The sequence below is a fragment of the Notamacropus eugenii genome, chromosome 2 (genome assembly GCF_028372415.1).
Source record: "Notamacropus eugenii isolate mMacEug1 chromosome 2, mMacEug1.pri_v2, whole genome shotgun sequence".
NCBI classification, from domain to species: Eukaryota; Metazoa; Chordata; class Mammalia; order Diprotodontia; family Macropodidae; genus Notamacropus; species Notamacropus eugenii.
The window spans coordinates 184,306,802-184,332,201 of record NC_092873.1 but is presented as its reverse complement, the minus strand read 5'-3'; the positions used below and the strand labels follow the sequence as shown (position 1 = coordinate 184,332,201).

Genomic DNA, 25,400 nt, shown 5'->3' with positions numbered 1-25,400 from the left:
CACATGTTTTTCCAACTTAGTTCTAGGATCAGCAGCCCATCTTTCAGTGACATCCTTGATACCATTTCTCCTACAAAATTCTTTATAATATGAAACAGCCTATTTATGCTCACTATTTATCTCTCCATCGACCTATACATTTACCCACAACTTAAGTTCTTAAGAGTCTATGGTATTCCATGGCTATGGCTCTAAACAGCATCCCTAGGATAATATTAAAATGAGCCATTGTTCTAGAGGGGAGGAGCAGAGGAGACTTCAGGCAGGCCAGTCCACTTTCTTCCTCCTGGTTAGTCCTAAGCCCATTACACTGTCTGTGCTATATAGAGGTGTTTCTAGTTCTATAGGTTGTCCATGCAACAGCATATCATTCTCTGGACAATTGATTTTTTCCATCTTCTTGGTAACTTTACAGTGTGAGTTGTTAGACTGAACTAATTATGACTAATTATGGATCTCTGCAGCATTTTGGAACTTGATTCAAGGAGCACAATACCATCTACCTTACTTGGTATTATAAATATTGTTCTTATCAAATAGTTGTTGGGCAAAGTGCAAGGCCTTCCAATTAGATATGCCTTTTTTGTGTCATCAGTCATCGTGGTAAGTCAACTTTATAATCAAATTAAGTAGATAAAGCAAGAATAAAGATGAATACAGGTAATGTTAACCTTTTGTTATTATGAGAACTATTTTCTCCTTATTCTTCTATACAAAACAGATAAAATAGATGAAACAAATACACACAAATTCATGCAGATACTTTCTATTAAATGAACCAGTGTAGCTGCTTTGCTTAATGGTTCTTCTCTTTCTTGCTCGTTTTTTTTTTCTCCTTCAGATGATTATGAAATGTCTAGAGAAGGCAGCCTTAGCCCTCACCTTCCTCACCTTTAATCTCTGTGCATAAGGGACGAAACTTAATCATTTAAACTTTTCAGCTTCTGCTAGACCTCCAAGGGAAGCCCCCAAAGTTTCCGTTTTGGATTTCTTTCAGAAGTTTGGCTTTAATACCAGTACTGGCAGCAGGACAACTAGCAAAGCAGCTTCTGCAAGATATCAGCAGAGTGACTTAGACAACTCTGGCATGAAGCCGTTGCTACTTGTAAAGTGATCCAGACACTAACTTCTGTGTCCAAAGCATATGACCCCTTCTCTAATTGCATGTTCTCAGTGGGGGCGGGGGGTGGGGTGTCTATTCCAGATTGTTATCTTTTTATACCACAGTGCTTTAATCATTGTGTGTTTCTGTCTTCTTAATATAGATTTCTTGAAAAGTGAGGTGACTACTTCGATTTTCTTTTTGTGACAGAATAGAATGGATCAATAAGAATGAAAATTTTTATAGGACAGTTTTGCTATTCTACCTCTTCTTTGAAAGTTTCATTCCTTAACTCCACTGAAAATATTTTATAATGGGTACAAGCACCCAGCTGCTTTCTAGCTTCTTGCTTTCTCTGTCTTTTGTGGCTAAGACAGATAAGAGACAAACTCATCTGGCCTGTCAGCTTTTTCCTCCCCTTCTCTTGTTCTGATTTGAGTCTCCTTGATGGTCAGCTGAAGATAAGTCAGCACCATGAGTAAAGATAGATCAAGAACTGGAAAGATTTTATTGTCTCTCCAGAGGAAAAATATTGTTACTATCACTAGACCTATAAAGGTTTGGGTAGGGGAGATTTTTTTTTCTATTTCCACAAATCATCTTTTAGCAGAGAACTAACATCTTTTCCTAGTTTAATGAAGTGAACTTGACAATTCTGCCATCATTGTCATTTGCCGATTGCAGTTCTTTACCTGTAAGGTAGTGATAAAAAGGAAACATATTTTTTTTATGTATTTTTCAGGGACAGGTTAGAATCTGCTTTAAAAGGAAAATATAATTATAAAACTAATTGCAAACAAAGTAATACATATTTGCCAAGCAAGAACGCATAATAAATTCCAATTATCATTCATAACTCAAACCTAACCACTTTCTTGTTTTGCCAGTCCCTTCACAGTCAGTGTCCTTCCAGCCTCCACACCTGTCATGATCCTTATTTCCTACTATTCACCTAGCAAAATCTTCCTCTCCTAGTCAGGAAGGTTATTTCCTTGTTACTTACAACATGCTACATCTAGGGCTTCCTTCTGTTTGGAATACCCTGTTCATGTCTTTCACCCTTTTATAATCCTTTAAATCCTTAAAGGACCTGAAGTAACTCTTTAGAGATTATAGGGACCTCAGAGACAATTTAGTCCAACTTGTACCTAACTAAAAATAGTCTCCCATATCCCTGACAAATAGATATCCAGACTATACTTGAAGTCCTCCAGTATATAGGGGATCCATGCCCTCCTAAGGTAACGCATTCCTTTTTTGGACAGTGCCAGTTGGTAGGGGAGTTTTTCTTGTCATTAAACCTAAATTTGCCTCTTTGCATTTTCCACCTATTGTTCTTAGTTCCACTCTCTGGGACCAAACAGAGTAAGTCTTGATTTTTTTTCTTATATGGCAATCCATCAAATCCATGAAGACAGCTATCATGCTCTGACTCTCTCCCCAGATACTTGTATAGCATAACCTCAGTGACCTCACTATCCCTATTGTCCTCCTGTTCATGCTCTCCAACTCTTCGATGTGCTTTCTAAAACTTAGTACCCAAGAATGAATACAGCAATAGCTCTTCTACTTCAGTTGAATATTTTATTAGCTTTTAGACTCCATATCACAGTGTGAATTCATGTTGAACTCATAATCTCCTAAGATTTCCAAATCTTTTCTGTGCAGGCTACTATCTAGAGAAGTTGTCTTCTAAAGCCAAAATTAAGACTATAGTTATCCCTATCCAACTTTACCTTTTTTTATTTCAGTCCATTGTTTTGAGTTTCTTGAGATCTTTGGGGATCTTGAGGAGTACCAAGTCCCAGGTTTGCATTATTTACAAATATGATAAGTATGTCAGATTTATCATTATCCATATTACTGATAAAAATATTCGAAAGTTACTCAGCTTACCATTTAATAAGTGCCAACTATATACCAAGTCATGTAGTAAGTATTGAGGATACAAAGAAAGACAAAAGACCCAGGGCCAACCATAGATCCCAGGGATGCTCCATGGGAAACCTCATTCCAAGCCAAGTTATACTGTTGTGTATCACATTGGTTCTAAATATTTTTGATTATGCTATCAGTAGAAATCTGAACATTCACCCCCATTTACTTATCTACAAATTAAATACAACTGTAATGATAATTGTATATTTTATGAGAAATAATAACTTTGAAAGGATGAGAGAAATGAAATAATAGGGAGCCACTGGAGTTTATTGAGGAGGGGAGCAACACGTTCAAACTTAAGCTTGTGGAAAATCACTGGCAGTTGTGTGGAGGATGAATTGTAGAGGAGAGAGACTTAGAGTAAGGAGACCAAATAGGAAACTATTTCAGTAGGCCAGGCAAGAGGTGATGAGGGCCTGAACATGAATAGTGGCCAGGCAAAAATAGAAGGGGAAGAGTTAAGGAGGTTAAAGCAGCAAAGATCTGGCAATAGGTTAGGTGAGGGAGAGTGAGAAATTGAAGATGAAAAGAACCTGGGTGAAAGGAAGAATGCTGGTGCCTTGGACAAATTTGGAAGAAGTCAGTGAGTAGGATGGAAAATTTTATGTAAAGATGTTTGCAATGTAGCTTTTATCCCATCCATGTTTATCCTGTTTGACTTACTCTGTCCCACTCAAAATAGTAAGGGGAGAGCTAAAGCTCTTACGAGTTGCTTGATAATGATCTACCCTCTGAGTATATGAGGAGATAGAGAAATTAGAGGGCAAAGGGGAAATTTTGTCAGGAGTATCTGTGCATCTAGTCTACTGAGTACCTGAGGGGCCAATGATGTGGCCAGAAGTGGTAAAGAGCAACTGTCTTGTGCCTCTTTGCTAGGCTTATGACCTATAACCAAGCTCCTCCATTTCTTCTTTCCTCTTTGCTAGGCTTATGACCTATAACCAAGCTCCTCCATTTCTTCTTTCCTCTTTGCTAGGCTTATGACCTATAACCAAGCTCCTCCATTTCCTCTTTCTCGACTGATCTCTAATATATTATGAATTCAAAATCACTTTTACTTCTAAATTAGAATTATAGGATTGTTGATTTGAAGTTGTTGGGGATTTTAGAGGCCATCTAATTTAATCCCCTCATTTAAAAGATGAGGAAACTGAGGCCCAGAGGGGGTTAAGTTATTTGTTCAGGGTCACCCAGGTATTGTTGGAGACAGGATACAAACCCAGGTCTTCTAATGTCAAAGCTATTGCTCTTTTCCACATACTGCATGGCCTTCGTTTTGCTTCTTTATTAATTTTCATTCAAATTTTTCTGTCCTGCTTCCTGTCCACCCTCACCCCCCATTCCTGAATTTCTTCACATGAGTATGTCTTCTTTATAATGCTATCCTGTCCTTCTTTTCTGTCTCTTTACCTCTCCTGTTTCTTTTAAATAAGTTGTATCCATCTAGAGTTATATTCCAGTCATGATTTTCAGCCCACTGAGCCTCAGTGATACCTTTAATTTCAAATTTGCTTCCTTCCATTCCAATCTCTAGTTCATCTTATTTTTGTTCTGTATTTTGTACGTTTATGTAAACAAATTTGAAAGCCATGAAATTTACTAGGCTACATTTTTTCCTGTCAGCTTTTTGGTGTCTCAGCTACTATTTTTCCTACATTTAAACTCTTCTTTTTGAGATATAACTTGTTGAATATTATGACTGTGTATGTGTAGTGTGTGTATGTGTTTTTCATTTTAGAGCCCTTTTGATTAGACTTATAAGATTCAAGGCAATTATATTATTAACAATCTTTATTAAGTACACTCCATCCCTGGCTAGTTTTGTTTCATTCGATATTTTAAGCTAATGATCAGAAATCCAAATGCCAATTTTAAGACTCTGTGTGTTCTTGAGACAAGTGTTCACTTCACAAGTTTGCTTTTCTCTTTTGCACTGCTTGTAATCTATGGATAGCATTGATAAAATTGATCTTCATTTTCTTGCCTGAGACTATAACTTTTGCCAAAGCTTTCTAGATTTCCTCCTGGAAATAGTGTTTCTGTCCATAGGAATCAACAGAACAAAGCATAGTCATCACCATTTCTAAAAATTTACAACTTTCTGTCTCATCTTGGATGTATGGCCTGGTCAGATAGTAGATCTCTTTGGTGACATGATGGGATCAACAAACAGCTGTCTCAGGATCCCTTAGCAGGGATTCACCAACCACAGCTGCTCCTTTCTTTCTGTGACCCTTACTGGATAATCTCTCATCTGAAACACTTGTGGATCTGTTTTATCATGCTGCTTGCCTCTTTCAATTCTTGTGACAAATATTAGTTTGATTTACCTGACATTGTGCGATCCCATGACATTTCTGTTCTTGTCATTAATTGTCATTTAAATCTTATCCCTCTGGGCAGGTTTCCTGATCTGTAGAATAAGGATAACACTTGTACTGCCTACTTTACCTTAGGAAGAAAAGAAGATACATAACAATCTCTCTTTGATTTGTGTGTGCATATATACATACATACATACATATGTACACATATTACATATATATGTGTATATATATACACACATATATATTTTGTGTTTGTGTGTGTTCTATACATCTTAAAATACTGCAAACTTCATTATTGTATTGCTTGGGTTTGTTTTGGTTTGGGTTTTTGTTGTTTTTTGGGGGGAAAGGTTTCTCATCTCTCCTCCCTTTCTCCCTACCTCTATGATTAAAAATTTTCAGGTTATATTCATAAATAAGAAAAGGATTTATCAGAAATCCTAATTGCTGAGAGCCAAATGATCTGTATTTTAAATCCGAGAACTGTATTAACTTAGATGTTTGAGCGCTTAGGAGTTTCCTAGACATGGTTACTGGATTTTTTTAATAGCACCTTGTACTCCCTGATATTTCGGGGAGGGAGAGGAGTTAATGCCTTTAACCCTAAAGACTCTGAACACCATACATTATTTATATAGTACTGTATTTTTTGCTCTGTCTTTTTACTTAATGATGAAATTTTTGCATCTTAAATTTTTGCTCTTCACTCTGCCTTTCACATGCCTTGGTACAACTTACTTGTAATTAATAGTATAAATGGAAACATGACCAACCAGTATAATTCCTCATGCAAACTTAAAGCTCAAAGGCATTTAGAAAAGGCTTATTTATGCATTAGGACATTCACTTTTGACCATTGATATTTTTGCACAGTAAATAAATTTTTTTTCAACCCTTACACAGCCAGGTGCATCTTGGTAATCAAGAAGAATTTATTCTGTATGTACACAGTAGGATTTCTGAGCTTTTTTATTTGTCTTCATTTTTTTTTCCTTCTTTCTTGTCACCCCCCAGTGAGCTGCTTCTCAGTAGTTTTTTGTGGTGCTGCTTCTAAGCTCACTAACAAGATTCCTTCTAATTGACCATCTCTTTGCAGTTGGCCTTCCCCAGCATGAGCCCACTTCTGGCCCTAAGTTTCCCAGTGGGTGGTAGTGAACTGCACTGTGGTACTCATGGATGTCTTAATAATTGTACTTTAAGCAGCTTGCAATTATCTAGAAAGGGTTTCCTTTCTGTCCCCTGCTTGCATGGAGGATTTATTGTATGGAATTTGTATTTGTAGTTTTTGAGGAAATGCAAGGGCATAATAACTTGTTGGAATAAAAGAGTTTTGTTGCGGTGTTAATTTTGACCAGTGGGAACAAACTTAAATAGTTTGGCAAAGAATTTTGCTGCTGAAAGTTTTTAAGTCCTTTGGTTATGTGTTTTAGGTAACAATTTTCTCTATTTGCATCTCGCGTTGTTTTTATTGTTACCCCAGTTTCCCACTGTGTTTTGCTCATCTTAGGCATTCAATAAATATTTTTTAAAAGAATGAATGAATAGGTCAAATGAAAAGTTGTAAGTGAGCTCTGGTGCTATTTTTCTGATTCTGAGGCTTTTGTTAGTGCTTTCTGTCACCAGTATAAAGCAACTGAGATTTTGTTCTTTACTTTACTACAGTTATGTAGAATTGATTACTATTCAATCCACAAACACTGCTTTCATTTCTCTTAGCTAACATCCGTCTCTACTTAATATTGCACCCTTAAGCAGTGAATAGCTACCACCTTCAATCTTCCAAACAAATCTTTCACTTCTTTTTTATTAATAGAGTTTATGTCCAGACTTTATCTTTGTAGAATATTGGTTATTAACTATCATTTTATAATGCACTGAAACCAAATAATTCCATAGTACATTGTATTTCTGAGTCTGCATTTTTTTATCAGTATTTTAAATGGATTTAAGAAGTTGTACTCTGGATTTTATTAGTAAGGTACTTTCTCTGCAACAAATTGCAACTATGAGAATAACAGTGTTTAGGATGGATTGAGAAGGGGGAAAGATTATGAAACAGGGAGTCTAATTATGAGGTGGTAGTAGTAGTTCACATACATAATGATGAGCTGGTATGCTGAAATGTTGTGGTGTAATAGAAAAAGAGGGGCAGGCGATAAGTTCTTGTCCCAGTTCTACCTCTGACTAGCTTGTTGTTTGTCCTTTGTCCTTGAAGAGGACCATGACATCAGGAAGATGATGTCATGATTTGCAAGTGAATTGGTTTAAGTGAGGGAGAACTGTGCAGAGTCACCAGCCTCATCCTTCTCTGGAGCCATCTGGGTCCAGTGGCAAAGATAAAGATCAAGACAACTGGAGATAACCCAGATGCAATGGGAGACCTTGGTCTTTTTAAGCTACGGTCTTTGCCAGGTCAGAGTTTGACCAGGGCAACACCCATTCAGTGATTAACTAGGTAAGAAATGAGGCAAAGAATGGCCTCTTTTTTCTAGTCAAAAAATAAATAAATAAATCTGAGAGGGGAAAACCCTTAGGATTTCTGGACAGTACAGAAACAATTGCTATTTATCTTCACTCTGAGCCTTCGGAGCCCAAACAGTGACCAAGTGAGGTCATCTGTGAGAGCCAGAGTGATTTGGGTTTAAGACCTGGTCCTTAAGAAATCTAGCCCATAACCCCAAGGTATCTTGCGTGGTTTCAGTGATCAAAATTTATTTTCCTTTGGGCAGAGCACCCATAGGTAAGGGTGTGATTCCCTATCTGTACAGAGGAGAGGAGGGAGGGAATGAAGGAGCTGCATTGCCCAACTGGAAATGACCAGTTGGGTCCCCAGTGGAACAGTTACTACTATTCACAGATTGTTGTTTGTCCTTCATTATTGGAAAGGACCATGAGGTCAGGAAGGTAATGTCATGATTTGCAAGTGAATTGGATTTAAGTGAGAGAGGGCTATGTAAAATCACCAATCCCACTCTCTCCTCCAGAGCCATCTGGATCCAGTGGCAAGATATAGATCAGGATAACTCAGTGTGACCCCTGCCCACCCTCTTTGACTAGGAGAGTGATCTTGAATAAGTTATAACTAGCCCACCATTTATTCACATGTAACCTAAGTTTGAATTAGGTTATTTCATGGGTTACATCTAATATTCTATGAGTTACATGTGACACTGACATTCAGATCATTAACTGAGTTTCATAACTAGTGAGAGAGCAGAAAACACATGCTGTATTAGTTGCTTGCTAATCATGCCGTTTTTGTACATTAAGGGTAACAAAGATTTCTTATGTATGTACGAATTAAAATTATTTTGTATGTATGTGCTATGTTTTCCCAGTTTGAATTATCTCCAAAACTTAGTAAAGTGCTTTGTACATAGTAGGCACTCAGTAAATGTTTGTTAAGTTGAATGGAATTCTTGTTGAAATGAGAAAGAGGAGAGCTTTACTGGACCTACTGTTACAATAATAATCTTTTTCTTTTTATTTTCTTTATTGTTACCAAGTAATAGCAATTGCCCTGAAATTTCCCATTGCATAAAGCCTAGGCCAACTAAACTCCAAACACTCACCCAAATAATATGGCCAAGGATATAGATTGTATAAAACAGGTCCCTATTCCTCTTAATACATTTTTAAAACCTTGTTATTTTCTCATTTCTTAAATCACAACACATCAGTTTCATCTCTGTCTCCTAACATTGAAGGGACATAACTTCTTCCAAGGCATCTCTTAGGACAAAATTCCAAATACAGCAAAGCAGTATGGAGATTCTTAGAATATGTCATACTGATGTTTTTAAACCTATGCGTCGAGCATGTAAAATATGCCCTTCGTAAAGGCATTATAATTTTAGTTCCATCCTGGATGATTACTTTTAAAATATTTTGTAGAAAAATAATTTGAGATTCAAACTTTCTGATGTCCAGAGGATTATTCATATCATACCCCTCCCCCCACCACTTCAAAAAAAATCAGTTTCACAATGTTATAAAATAATTTTTAGAATATTGTAAAGTCACTGATTGCTTTAATTCTCTGGCACACCTGGTCTATCCAAAATGAATTGCTTTCTTCAGAGAAATGAATTTGAAAAAGATTCATAATTGCTTCCCATGGAAATTGTTCAGCAAGTGATGTTTTGTTCATAATTATCTCCTTTTACCTTATTTTTTTTTTTTTTGGAGTGAGAGGTCACTTAATTTGTCTCTTTCCTCATTTCTTGCTTTTAAAAGCAAAAGTACTGTAATTAGGATTTCTTTACTGTTTGCCTTACTGTAAATGCAAAGGGGCCTTGAAAACTCTCTGCTGCCATTGGAAAGGCCTGCATTAGAAGAATGTGAGGCCATCTTCATTTACAATCTCATAAGAATCTACTAAATGCCTGTAGTATGCCAAGCACTAGAGATACAAAGAAAAATAGCCTCTGACCTCAATGAATTTACTTCCTATTAGAATACAAAGGGGAACAAAATAGATTAAATTGTTAATCCCATATACCTTTTCTGAATTCATCCATCACAAGGAAAAATGGGTTATGATTGATAAAACTAATTTTTTTCCTTTTAAACCTTAATCCAGAACATTGTTGCTGCAGTTACATGTAATTTCAGTAAAACATTAAGCTACTCTGTTACTAGAGCCTAGGCTAAAGTAAATTTGGGCCATTTCAGAAACTGAGATGCAATCCTTTCCTTCTTGTTTGTTCGGTTGTTTCAGTTGTGTCAGACCCTTTGTGACCCCATTTGGGTTTTCTTGGCAAAGATAACGGAGTGCTTTGCCATTTCTTTCTCCAGTTCCTTTTACAGATGTAGAAATTGAGGGAAACAGGGTTAAGTGATTTGCCCATGGTCACATAGCTGGTAAGTGCTTGCCCTGGGTCACATTAGCTGCTAAGTATCTGAGGCCAAATGTAGACTCAGGAAGATGAGTCTTCCTGACTTCAGGCTTGACACTCTATCCACTGTACCACCTAGCTGTCTTTTTTGAAGCTTCTTAGGAGTAGCATTAAAAAAAAGCCCTGTATTTCTATTTTAAATTGGTTTGATTTTTCTTTCTGCCATTCATACTCTATCTTTTGAATGATGGTGTTTTTCTGGATCTCTGTGTCAAGGTAATGTTTTCTTTTGTTTTAGAGGACTCTAAATGAGTATCCATGCTGCAGTCCATGATACTTCTTACCCCTTGCACAGAAGTCCAACGAAGGAAGTAGATCCCATTAACAAATTTTTTTTTTAAAATTAATTTGTTTTCAATTTTCTACAATCACTTTCAGAAGTCTTAGATTTTCTTCCCCTCCTTCCCTAAGACAGCATGCAATCTTATATGGATTCTACACATACATTCTTATTAATCACATTTTCACATTAGTCATGTTGCATAGAATTAAAATGAATGGGGGAAACCATGAGAAAAACCCAAACAAAACATCACACAAGAGAAAATATTCTGCTTCATTCTGCATTCCAATTCCATAGTTCTTTCTCTGGCATTTTGCCTCGAGTCCTTTGGGAATGTTTTGGATCCTTGCATTGTGGCTAAGGGCTAAGTCTGCCAGAAAAGCTCCTCACACACCCCGGTTGTTGCTTTGTACAGTGATCTCCTGGTTCTGTCCCTTTCACTCAGCATCAGTTCATCTAAGTCCTTCCAGGCCTCCTGAAGGAAGACTTCATCATTTCTTATAGCACACCATTACATTCATATACCACAACTTGTTCAGCCGTTCCCCAGTTGATGGGCATCCCCTCAGTTTCCAGTTCTTGGCCACCACAAAGAGAGCTGCTATAAATATTTTTGTACACATGGGACCCTTTCCCATTTTTATGATTTCTTTGGGATACAGTTAACAAATGTTTTAAAACCTGAATTTAAACCAGTAAGAATTTTGGAAACCCAAGGGTTCTTGTAGTAAAGAGCTTTAACCTATGAATGCATGGATTCCTGTTGAGTCCCATTACACAAAATGGACAAGTGTTATGAAAACAGTTGCTACATACACAGTATCTGGGGCTTCATCCCCAAGAAATTTCACACATAAAAATGACAAATCCATATAATATTCACATTGATCTGAGACCTGGAAAAGTTTCCTCCTGGAAATCTCTTTCCTTAGAAAGGTCTTTTAGAGCCAGAGATCAGTAAATCTTTTTTAACTCGGGTTCCAGGTAGTGGAAGAAGAATAAGATTTTCCCCAAATTGTACTTAGGAAGCTGTATTTATGGTTCTAAATGATGTGATTAAAGTTAATTTCCCTATTGCCCTGACTAAACTAATAACATTTTTTTCCACTAAGGATTAAAACATTAGGTTACCAATGACTTCAATATTTTCCCTAGCAATGTGGTTATTCTGAAAACCCAGTGTCCCATACCACACTTTTACATGAAAAGTGTGCGCCTTGGCCAATATGTCCTTGCTTGTCAACTGTTCCTTTTCTTTTTTTTCTCACCTTATACCAAAGAGACTTGTTCTGACGTTAATTTTTATTTTCCTCCAGGGTATTTTAACAACCTTCTGAGTAATAATCCATTAGTTCCATTTTAGCTATGTCAAACTCTTTGATAACCATTGGATTTACTAAATTATTTGTACATTCAATATGTTACTTATATACATAATTTTAGAAGTAGTTACCCTGATCATAAGAAGGACTTTATTATTTTTTAAAGTTAACTTTGGACTTTTTCGGGACAGGAAATTTATACTATGTTTATCCTGTACTTGATATATTTCTTTGCATAGTTAGTTAATACTTGCTTGTTTGAATGAGGGATGATATAATTAATAAATGATGTCTTTGTACTATACTTTTTATTTTGTTTGGATTTTCACATCCATCTTCATGTTTGATATTCACAAAAACTTGCTAAACTAAACATTACAGATGGGATTCTGTGAATTGTTCCTGTCTTACAGATAAGAAAACTGAAACTCAGAGAGAGGTAAAATGCGTTCCTCAGAATCACAAAAGGTTAGTGTAAGAGACTAACTGTGTTACATTAAGCAAGTCACTTTATTCTCTTACCACCACTAAGGGTTGGCCATCTTATATTTCATGGCTTAAGGACTGAGGTCCCTTCCACTTTTCACAGTGTCAAGTTAAATAATGTAACAAACTAATTTGCACCTGTGGGTGAGAAGGGACTAGAGGATTGCCCTCTTTTCAGGTGAGGTAATTTTGGACAGTGGCTTTCTGGAGAAAGTTACCCTCAGTTTTCTAGTTTAATCAAAGGGAGTAACTCTTTAATGATGACAAACACAAACATAGTAAGAGGAAAGTTTCTGTAGTAGTCCAGTAGGAAAATAAGGACTTTGTGGCATTCTTCAAATCATACCATGTAGGTGAATGTCTTCTCTGCCTATTTCTAAGGTTGGCCCTTCCTCCCTGACTTACAGAAAATCATGAGAACTTTCTTACATAGAAGGATTACTCTAGTCTAAGTCTACCAGTAGAAGTTCTATGTTCTCTGAAGCTTCTTTATTACTAGTAAATTTGCCATTCTAGGTTAAACCTGGAAAGGACTCCTACTTTATTTAATGAGAAAACTAAGGCCTAGAGAACCCACAATCAAATGGATAGTAAATGGAGAACCTAGAGTCAAACCCAGCTCCTCTGATTCTTGGTCCATCACATCTTCCACTGAAGATGTTCAAAGGGAAGCTGGATGAGCAACTTTTAAGGATGCTAAATAAGATATTCCAACACTAGGTGAGAAGCTGCACTCCATGAGTTTTCAAAGGTCACTCCCAATTCTTAAGACAATAGATATGACATGGAGGGGTGAAAACTTCTAAGTCTTTCCAGTATTCCATGTCAGCTTATTTCAATATCATGTTCCTTTTAAGAAGTCTGACCTTTTCATCATCACTTCTCACTCCTTAATTTTCAATCTCATCTTATCCATTGACTTCTCAAATGAGTATCAACAAGCTCCTATCTCTCCAGTCATTTAAAAGTAAAAACCAACAAACCTGTATTTAATCCTACCATCCTTTCCAGCTATCATCCTTTATCACTTTTCTGTTATACAGCCAGACTTCTGAAAAGAGCTTGTTGTTTCTGCTTCCTCTTGTCTCCTCTTTTTCATAGATCCTTGCAAGGTGACTTGCAGCCTCATCACTCAAATAAAGTTGTTCTCCAAAGTTAACATTGGTTTCTTAATTGCCAAACCAAGGACATTTCTCATTCCTTATCCTTGATTTCTGTGCAACATTTTACACTGTTGATGCACCCCCTTAGAATGGCGTATACATGGGAGTGATTGGGTCCCCGATATTGTTGTGAATTCAGATCTCACATTTATTTGTTGTATGACCTAGGACACGTCACTTAATCTCTCTCAGCCTCAGCTTCCTTACCTGTAGAATGAGGGGGTGGATTGAACTCAAAGTTCTCTCAAGTTCCTTTAGCCCTAAATCTGTGATCTTATGATCTCTCCTCCTAGACTCTCTTATTTGGGTTTTGGCTTCTAGAAATCACAAAAAGGTATAATAACATTGGAACTTAACCCTGAGCGTCTCCCATTTTCTTAAGGAATATTAATTTGAGCTCCTAAAGTGAACATATGAAGAATCTATGATTTTGTCAGCAGGGAACTTCTTCCACTGATTACACCGTTTGTTGAAAATTAAAATATTACTAACACTAATATTAAAAAAGGTAAATTAATTAAAATGTCTGATTCACAGTAAGCCTATGTTTCATGATAACGTAAATGTAAAAGTACTTTAAACCATAAGCTTGTAAAGTAAGCAAGCTAATTTTCAAGTAGATTATATATTTATGTGAAAGTTGTAGAACTGCATTAAGTACAACCTTAATTTTTACAGATTTTTTTAAACCTTATATTTTGCTTTATATTCTGAAAAATAATACATGGATCATTGATAATAACTTAAGAATAAGGTGTTAAAATCCTTAAAATGATATTGAAATGGTTCATTACTCTACCAAATGATATGCACTGATTTAGACTAGTCCCTTCCTGAAGCCCTAGTTAAGTCCTAGGACCTGTCCAAGTCAGAACCCTGGACCTGACTCCAAGCCTAGCACTCTGTTCATTATACCATGCTGTCATCTAAGATGAAGTGAATTTTAAATTTGGCAGGTTTCTCTGAATGCAACTTTCCCAGATCTGGCTACCTTCTTCTCCCACCAAAAAAGGGGAGAAGAAAACCCCTGGACAGTTAGGGCAAGGAAGTAGAATCCCACAAAAGAATTTTTCCAGGGATTGTCATTGCTCATATCCCAGATAAACCCAAGTCCATCTGTGCATGGATGTTTCTAGGTTGTTTTTCTGCTGAGTGCTGAGTTCATATAGAATTTGTTACTTGTATGTAACTCCTATAAATTCTCAATACCTAAGAAATGTTGCCCGAGTCATATTGAGACCTGGGAAAGATCTTAGCTTAAAAGAGGTCAAGATCTCTCACTTGGGCCATGGTTTGGGCCACTTCCATTCATCCTGATCTATATCTTGCCATTGGACCCAGATGACTCCAGAGGAGAAAGTGAAGCTGGTGACTTTGCACAGCTCTCTCTCACTTAAATCCAATTCTCTTGCAAGTCATGGCATCACCTTTCTGATGTCATGGTCCTCCTCAAGAGCAAAGCACAAACAGCAAACACCTAAAACTGCAAGTAATTTAGATTTTTATATATAACATTTTTGACATTAGCCAAATACCTTAATTTTTTTTTAACGTAAAAAGACTGGCTTATTTATAAGGTAAACAATAATTTTTCCAAGAGGAAATTTTCCCTTCTTATTTTCATCCCAAAGGTAACTTTTAAACAATTTTTATTCCTCCCCAGAAAGTTAAGTATCTGAAAACTGTGACTATATTACAGTGCCCTAATGTTAAGTAAATTTTTTAACTTAACTGAAATAAAGAAATTTGCGTTAAAGAAACCTCAGGACACCTAAGGCAATTTTTCATGTTTATTTTCATTTTTTTTCTTTTTGGTTAATTGAGGCACAAAGGTTTATGTTCCCCTTTTCTCCCAAAAGTTATGTTTAATGTCGTGTCTTGGGTTTCCACGCATTTACAATGGAATTTCAATTCAGACAGTTTCTTACAGATTGATTAGCAAAATAAATAATATAATAATAAATAACATAAAAATAAATAATATAATAATAAATAATATATAATAATAAATAATAATATAATAATGTATCCCTTTCAGCCTGCTCAAAAGGGAAGCAGTAGCACACTTTCATGGACATTCTCCAGTGAAACCTGTCAGAGTCTAAGATTAGGCTGGAAGTGGTATCACCAGACATTCTTGTCTCCTTAGGGCTTGCCCTTTGCAGTCATCTCTCACATAGAAGCACTTCCCGTTATTGATGAGCATAAATAAACCATGGTATTTACATACCATCAAATCTGAACCAGATTGAATCATCTGTTTAAAATTGTCTGTTTAAAGAAGATTTAAGTAGCTTCTCAAATAGCAGTGTCTTAACTTGAATTGATTTTATTTCTAGATTTATTCTTTTCAGGGGGAGTAATCATTTATTTCAGTGAAGATAGCAGGAGTATAGGAATACTACCTTGATGTTATTTTTACTACTCTTAAAAGGGGAGGCCTTTTTAATTATTGCTTGTTTAAATAAAAACTAATTGCATAACAGTTTGCGATATGATTTTAATAGTTTCCATTCACTGCCAAATGTTTCTGCCAGGGCCTAAGCCATTTGGGGGTAGTTAGTGCCTCTGCAAAACTGTAGTTGCTACTGGAAATATTTACTGTGTCTAAACCATGAGTCCTCTAGTCCCCCTCCCTTCTTTCACCTACTTTTTAAGAAGTTGTTTCCTAGTTCAATTGATGGAGGCAGCTCTAGGATTCATGTGTGCTGTCTCTGAATAATATTATTAACCAGACTTTCAAAATACTGTAGTTTGAAATGGACAAAAATGATAAGACTCTCTTTTAACTTTACTGACACCTATGAGTTAGAATATTAAATAATGTTTTATAGAATTTTTCTTAAGATTTCCTCTTGAATTTTTTTTTCATTTTTGAAATGACTAGGATTTGCTAGACTTTGTTTGAATATTATTTAAATTGATTTCTAAAAGCTAAATGCCCTGGCAGCTTATGGTGTTTTATTTTATAGCTAGTATTCAACATAAAGATATTTGTTAACTAACCATGTTAGAGTTGATCATTATTTCCAAACAAACTTCCCCATTAGTTATTGGAGTAGCTCCTGTTTTTCAAATTACTGTGAGTCTACTTTCCAAAAGCATCAGAGAGGCAGAGAAAGAAATGGAGTTCATAAAATGGAACTCTGTTGCTCAAATGACATTTGGCTCTTATTCTTTGTTCTGTATAATTAATGTCAAAATGGTAAGTTTTTATTTTGCTTTTTAGAAAAGTCAATGAAATTCATCATTTAAGAGTTTATTGTGTTGGTGCACTGTTAATTCCTCAACAACCAGTACTTGATGTCCTAAGTGAACTCCACTTTAAAATTACAGCTTGTTTGTACCCCTAGAATAATGGCATGAGGTAAATTTATTACATGGCATTAAGGAAAAAACCACTAGAATGAGAGATAGATCTGAATTCTAGTCTCACTGTGCTGTAACTATAATTAGCACATGACCTTAGATGAACTATGTGTATTTATTGCCAGAGCTTTAAGATAAAAGGATTAGACTAGCTGATCTCTGCTGTCCTTTATAGCTTTTAACATTCTTCATGTCCCAGTTTTTGGGGTTTTTTTCCTTTATAATAATACAGACCTTGGGTAGGTCACTTTCCCTCTCTGATACTTAATTTTCTCATTTCTGAAGTGTGGGAGTTAAACTAAATCAGGAAATTTTAACCTGAGGGCTTTGGGTAGATTTCAGAAAGTTTAGGAATGTAGATGGAAACAAATATTACATCTTTATTTTCACCAATCTCTAACTGAAATTTAGCATTTCCTTCAAGTATTTAAAATTTTTTTTTCTGAGATCTTTACCAGTCTGTTGAAGGGCTCCATGACACACAAAAAAGTTTAAAAACCCATGAACTAAATGAATCCTTCTTACCCTGAATTCTGAATCCAAGTGAATGTAGTGAGTACTGTGAGGTTTCCCTTTCATGTATTATGAGAAATGACAGAGATCCTTAGGAGATTGTGTGGTCCAACACTTGCATATTGCAAGTGGACGAACATGTTTAGGGTAAGTGATCTGTTAAGGACCACACAGTTACTGAGTGACAGTAATAGGAATGGAACCCAAGTCTCCTTACTTCCTTGTCTAGTACTTGTTATTTTATTTGCATACCAATACCAAATAAACATTTTTGTCCTTTAGATCAATTAAAGCAAATAAATTGATCCTTCTTAACTCCACCCTACTCCCTAATCCCCACCCTAACCCCCACCCTTGAGCAAGACTAAACAGGAAAAAAAAGCATTACTTTATTTAGACATGAAGTTCAGTCTTATCCCCCAGAGATAACTTGTGTCACCAGCTACTTGGTTTCATGCTTAGATACAGAGACACAAAGCCTCAAAATTATTGGAATTGGTTAAGGCTGTCTTGTTCTCATTTTGGTACTTGATGCTCATTTCTATCTAAATCTGTGTCCTGTCTCACTTGGTCCCTAGGAATAGGTGTGGGGGTAGGGAAATGGTAGACAGGGTGAAGATGACGCTTACAGTGTGATGGAGAGGCTGAATCATTAAACACTGTCAGGAAACTGGTAATAAGAATACCTCAGAATATGGATGTTTGAGTAAGTTACTTGATGGTTACCAGTGATCAAGAGCTGAGTTTTATTTAGTGAACAGTGACAACAGAGAAGCCTAAGACTTTCTGGATAGCATAATAGATCAACAAACCAGTTGCTGCAACCTGCCTCATATATTGTGGCATAGTAGAAAGAAGATTGTATTTGAAGTCAAAAGGTTCAAATACAGCACTGCCCAAAGGCAGTGTTAGAATTCTATTCTTAGAGTCAGTGGGACCTTAGTTCACATCCTGCCTGTGACATTTACTAGCCATGTAACCATGGGTAGGTCATCTAATCTCTGAGCCTCAGTTTCTTATCTGTAAATCAAAGAAGCCTGGGCATGGTGGTCCCACTTATGCCTCTAGCTTCTGCTGCTGGGGAGTCTGAGTCTAGTAGATCTCTTGATTTCAGGAATTCAGAGCTACAGGAAAACTAAAACCAGTTGGGGGTCAACACTTCTAAGTCTAGCCCACTGGCTTTCCCTAGGAGCAGAAGGCCACCAGGCTTCCTGAGGAGGTATGAAATAGCCTAGGTCAGAAAAACAGAGCAGGTTAAGGTATCTTTGCCTATCAGCATTGGAATCATTCCCTGAGGGGCCACTGCACTTCTAGTTTCAGTGAGGTGAGAAGACCCAGACTCCAAAAATAAAATAAAATGAGAGAGTTGGATTTAATGGTCTTTAGGGTCCTCTCCAGCTTTAAAGGTAAGATCTATAAGCAAGTCACTTAAGTTATCTTATCCTGAGTTTTTTTTCTGTAAAATTTGGAGGTTGTCTTAGGTCCTTTCCAATTTTAAAGCTTTGTTGTGCTTTTGAAGGCTACATCTGACTGGCTTTCTGTGAACTTAGTGCGTCTTTTGACTGCCATTTAGACAAGGGAATATTTCAGTCCAGAATTGCTATTGTAAGTCTTTGTAAGTCTTCATATGGAAGACAGGGATTGAGTCAGAAAAGCAGAATGAGGACCAATAAATAGGTCAAAGCTACTCAGAGACAAATTTCTACTTAGGTGGGCAAATTCACTGACAGCATTGACCAAAAGTGGATCGGGTTCTTGAAGAAGTCACTAGAGTTCTTCAGCTCAAGCTGAATTGTTAGTTGCTCCAGATGTTATAGAATGAATGCATATTAACCTTAACCTTCTAGCTGTGAGTAGCCTACTTTGATGTAGCAGTTTTCCACTTTCCAAAGTACTGTCACATATTGAATCCTGCCTCAGGCACTGTTAGCTGTATAACCCTGGGTGAGTCATTTAACCTCAGCCTCAAGTTTTTTTTCCATAAAATGGAGATGATAATTGTGAGAATCAAATTAGACCACACTAGTGAAATGCTTTGCAAACTTTAAAGGGCTATATAAATATTATTATCTTAAAGAGTTGCCTGGTACCCTGGGCATTTAAGGGAATTGCCTATATTCATTTAGTAAATATGTATTTAGGCAGCATTTGAATATTTATTTTCCCCATTCTTAACCTACTAGGCCTTTTTCCACTTAGTAACTCTGTCTCTCTTACTCATATGTTCTTTTATTTCAGAGTTCTTAAATGGCCCTAAGACCATAGCTTCAACCATTTCCTTTTTGTGGAATTGTTCTTCCCTTTCTCCCCAGTAGTCTCTGCTGACCCTGCTATCCTTCATCCTTCCAGGAAAACGATTTTCTTTTTAAGTAGTGGCCTGCTTCCATATTGCTTCTTTCTATGGTAGCCCCGTTGGAGCACAGAATTCCAAATCCATTATTATTTAGTGATGGTGACATAATACTAAACTATAGCCTATTACTCTAAATTTTGTAACCGGGGTAGTCATGTGAGACACTTTTTACTTTTTGTTCTGATTTTGTTTAGATGATTCAGAGTAGAATCATGTGAGACTCTACTAGTCTGCTTTATAGAAGGGGTTAGTGGGCATCCTTCAGCACTCTCTCGATTCTTCCACTGCTGAATTGAAGCTTCTGTATTTTAGCTCATTAGTCCTAGCCAATCACTTGAATGTATTTAAACTTGCTGCACATTTCCTGCCACCCACCCACACAGTCGCTCTCTTCGTTCTTTCAAACATGAATTTAAAAGTTCCCTTTAAATAAAACTCTGTCCCCGTTCTCTTTTTTTATTTTCTAGAATGGGCTTCCTTTGATTCCAAAATTGCTTTCAGTTTGCTTTAATTTTATACATGAGCTTGTTTAACGTGACACAATGCAGCATCAAACATTTCTTTCCAGAGACAGATGCAGTTGTTTCTACTAGTTCAAAAGAAAAGATCTCAGGTTTTTAGCAGCAGCTTTTTTCAGCCATGACCTTCCTCTCTTCAAACATTTAATACTTACTCCTTTCTAAACTAGTTATTTACACTCCTTGACAATTCCCCACAATAGTTTTGGTATGGTAAAATCTTTAAATAGCTGAACTGGATACAGAAGGGTAGACAGAGGAATGTGATAGGCAGAAAATGCATATCTGATTCCACAACTCACAACTTAGGTATCCACAACCACTGACCACTGGATTGAGAAGCTGTGTGTTACAGTAGAAAATACTTAAGGCATCACAGACATGGGTTCAAACCCCAATTCTGCCATTTATTACCTGTACTTGCTACCTATGTGATCCTGTATAAGTCATTTAACCTCTCTAGACCTCAGTATACTTATGTGTAAGTTGGGAGGAGGGGAGGTGTGTTGAGGAGGTTTAGAGTAGGCTCAATGCCCTCTGAGGTACCTTCCTCCTCTAAAGCTTCTTCTTCTTTTTTTTTTTTTTTTTTTTTTTTTTTATTAATTTTTTTATTTTTTTAATGTTTAACAATCACTGCCATACAATTGCGATTTTATCCCTCCCCACCCACCCCTCCCTACCTCCCTCCCTCCCCACGACTGCATACAATTCTGTATAGATTCTACATATACTTTCCTATTGAGTATATTTTCACTATAGTCATGCTGTGTAGTCAGACTAAGATAAATGAAAGAATCCGTATAACAAATCAGAACTTGATACACAAACAGATACACATACACAAACATGATCTGCTACATTATGTGAGTGACTTCCATATTTCTCTCTCTGAGTGTGGAAGGCATTTTGCCTTGAGGTCCACCATTGGGATTTTTTTTTTTTTCAGAAGTTCTTGTGTTATTACAAAAATCTAAGTCTACCAGAAAAAACTCTCACACACTGTGGTTGTTGCTGTGCATAAAGTTCTCCTGGTTCTGCTCCTTTCACTCAGCATCAGGTCATATAAGTCCTTCCAGGCCTCTCTGAAGTCTTCTTGTTCATCATTTCTTATGGCACAATAGTACTCCATTACATTCATATACCATAATTTATTCAGCCATTCCCCAATTGATGGACATCCCCTTGACTTCCAGTTTTTGGCAACTACATAGAGTGCTGCTATAAATATTTTTGTACATGTGGGACCCTTTCCCATTTTTATGATCTCTTGGGGATATAGTCCTAGTAGTGATATTGCTGGGTCAAAGGGTATGCACATTTTTGTAGCCCTTAGGGCATAGTTCCAAATTGCTCTCCAGAATGGTTGGATGCGCTCACAGCTCCACCAACAATGAATTAGTGTTCCAACTCTCCCACATCCTCTCCAGCATTTATCATTTTCTTGTTCTGTCATGTTTGCCAATCTTATAGGTGTGATGTGGTACCTCAGAGTTGTTTTGATTTGCATCTCTCTAACCAATAGTGATTTAGAGCATTTTTTCATATGATTATAGATAGCTTTAATTTCTTCCTCTGAAAATTGCCTGTTCATATCCTTTGACCATTTATCAATTGGGGAATGACTTGTATGATTATACATTTGGGTCAGTTCTCTATATATTCTAGAAATGAGGCCTTTATCCCCGAGCTTAGCTGTAAAAATTTTTTCCCAATTTACTACATCCCTCCGGATTTTGGTTGCATTGGGTTTGGTTGTGCAAAAACTTCTCAGTTTAATGTAATCAAAGTTATCCATTTTGCATTTCATAATGCATTCTATCTCTCCTTTAGTAAAGAATTCTTCCCTTCTCCATAGATCTGATAAATACACTATTCCTTGCTTCTCCAGTTTGTTCATGGTATCAATCTTTATACCTAAATCATGTACCCATTTGGACTTTATTCTTGTGTACGGTGTCAGGTATGGGTCTATGCCTAATTTCCGCCACACTGTTATCCAGTTTTCCCAGCAATTTTTGTCAAACAATGGGTTCTTATCCCAGAAGCTGGGGTCCTTGGGTTTATCAAACAGAAGGTTGCTATATTCCTTGCCTACTGCATCTTGAGTGCCAAGTCTATTCCACTTGTCTACCTCTCTGTTTCTTAGCCAATACCAAGTGGTTTTGATAATTGCTTAAAGCTTCTTCTTCTGTAAAACAGCAGATGATAATAACACCTTTATCTCAGGGCTGGTAAAGACTAAATGAAAAAATAGGAATCCCAACATTTGACAAAACCTTAAAGAGCTAAACTAAAGGCATGTGAGTTATTGCTTAGTCCTCTAAAATGTTCCCACATTTTAATGTGATTTTCAGGTTGTTTTCACACAATAGACTGAAAGCTCTAGGATAGGCCAAAACTTGTAAGGATCCTGCTAGATTCTTGTTGCAGTGATATGAATCCTAGTTTGGGAGTCAGAAGAAGCTAGATTCAACTTCTGCCTCTGGTACTTAGGAGCTATGTGACCTCCTTGAGCCTCAGTGTCTAGAGATTTGGTACTGGAAGGGAACTCGGAAGATATCTAAGTCAAACTCTTTAATTTAATTTTGAAAAGGAGGAAGCTAAGAGCCAAAGAAGTTAAATGACTTTCCCAGGGTCTTCTGCTCTTTTCATTCCATCATGCTGCTGAAATCCTAGCAAGGGAGAATTCTGAGCTGGGAAGGTGGTCCTAAGGTATAGCATTGAAGTTAGAGTGATAAAATTCAGTCTCCCCAGAGAAGCAGGCTTACACATCATCTTTCAGTTATGGAGAATGCATTCAATGTTTTCATTCTTCTACTTGCATTTAATACCTCTTCCTCTTTATGATTTTTCTTCATGGAGTCACTGAGGAACTTGGAAATAGACTTAGGACGATTAAAGGACTACCCAGGTTCCAAACAGTTCTAACTGCTTTGATTGTCATTCCTGGTTGAAAGCATCTAGGCCTAACCAAAGAGCATCCGGTTGCTGCCACTTGGAACTGAGAGTTCCTAGTAACTTCCAAATTAATGAGGTAATAACCTGATAAAAGGAGAAAGACTGCATTCAGGGTTAGAATATCAAGATTCAGATCCCAGCTGACAGTAACAGCACAACTTCACAGAGAAAACTGTGAAAACATTTTTTTTTAAAGGAAAAAGACTTCATCAATTTGGGTCTTGAAGGAATTTCTAAGACAAACTGAATGTTTAACTTCTATCCGAGAAGTGACAGTTTGGGTCATACTTGCTTTTAAAAAGTGAAACGTTTCATATTTTTTAATAGCTGTTTTGGTCAGTGGTACTATATCATCATGCCACATACCACTTTGAAGGGAAAATCTAACTCAATTATAAATTTAAGGAAGTCCACACTTAGGAATGATGTGTGGAAAAGACCCTTATAGGGAAGAAGGAGAGGCTTTGTTTCTTTCCCCCCATCAGCCATGGTATGTAACAGAAGAATAGGAAATAGCCCGTTCATCAATTCAGGAATTTGGTTCAGAGTTCAACTATAATTGATGGAAGAGAGACAGATAAGAAAAGGCATAGAAAGTTGGGGGGGACCTTAGATCATTTGGTTCGACTCCTTCATTTTACAGATGGAAACTGAAGCCTATAGAAGCAAAATTATTTGTAGTGACACTGCTAGATAGTGGGAAAGCAAGGACTAAAGCTTAATATAACATTAATAGCTATCATTTATATTATCTCATTTTACACACAACTCCGGGAGATTGGTGCTGTTATTATCTCCATTTTATAGATGAGGAATCTGAAGGAGGCAGAGGCTAAGTGACTTCTCTTAAGAGTCACTCATCTATCAAGTGTCTGATGCAAACTTCGAACTCAGGTCTTTCTGACTCCACGGCCCATGCTCTACCCACTTTTCCATCTAGATTTCTAGCTTTCAGCTATAGAAAACATCGGGCCATCCATACTGTTTCTTTTCAGACTTTCCCCTTGAAGAGCACAGGAGTGCTTATATGATACAAAAGGTATCATACTGATTCTAAACTTATCCTCTCTCTTGTCCTAGGTATTCTACCCCAGCAGAGATGGCACGAAGATCCCAATGTTCATTGTGCATAAGAAAGGAATTAAATTAGATGGCTCTCACCCTGCTTTTTTGTATGGCTACGGGGGCTTCAATATATCTATTACACCTAGCTACAGGTAAATGTGGAATACTCTTGAGACCTCAGAGTTTTGTTTGTTGTCCCAGTTTATAGATCTACATAGTAAGGTCATCATACTATATTAGACTTGGTTACCTTTCAAGATAAGTAAAAGGCATTTTCACTTGGACCTCTCAAGGTAATTTTATTCAGATGTTCTAAGAATCATCTGTAAATTTAATAATCATAATGGCATAATCATTTTCCTTTCCCTGGTATAAATTAAGCATTTTCTTTTGACTTAGAAGTGTCCTTATTAATAAGTACTCATTTTCTAGTATTTTGCTTTGTTTTCTGAACAGTCTCTGTAGTTTTTGAAATGTTAAGAGCAAAGGAAATACTTTCAATGACAGTCTTAGGATTTATTCCATAGGAAATTGAAAGCTGAATATTTATTATAGAAAACTTATTTGTATTCTTTCCTTCATTTGTTCTAACATGATTTGCATCACAGGATGATAGACTTAAAGTTGGAACGAACCTTGGAAGTCAGCTAGTTCATTCCCCCTTACTTTACAGATAGAAATGTAGGACTCAGAAAGATGTAATAATGGCTAAGAGACAAAATCTGGATTTAAACCCACATCCCGTGACTCCATCCAGTGCTATTTTCCTTGTACCACTTATATTTGGGGGTAAAAGTCATAACCCAGATTGTTGGTGACAGTATGATTGACTTCCTACTTGCACAGGCTTTAAGGTCAATGTTAGGAACTGCCTTAATGCACATTTATTAAACTGTCTGTTCCTTTCAAGGAAAAGTAAACAAGGGCACACGTTGCTTTCTTCCTATCTATTTCACATCTTCAACTTGCAGCTTATTTAAGAAAGGAATACCTTTACCATATTCCCATTTATTGGACTCAGGAAATAAAAAGTCCATACTCTGTTGCTTTACTCGTCTTCATTTGGAATCACAATATTAAGGGATACTTTGAGAAAAGAGGT

The 25,400-nt window shown here is 36.7% G+C and overlaps 1 protein-coding gene across 1 annotated transcript in view; it reads left to right on the top strand.

The window, feature by feature from the left end:
• The window catches only part of PREP (prolyl endopeptidase), a 145,387-nt gene that overhangs the window by 95,461 nt on the left and 24,526 nt on the right, over nucleotides 1-25,400 (top strand). The window contains exon 11 of the mRNA XM_072642950.1: nucleotides 24,314-24,450. Coding sequence (XP_072499051.1) covers nucleotides 24,314-24,450 — 137 coding nt within the window. The remainder of the gene's footprint in view (nucleotides 1-24,313; nucleotides 24,451-25,400) is intronic.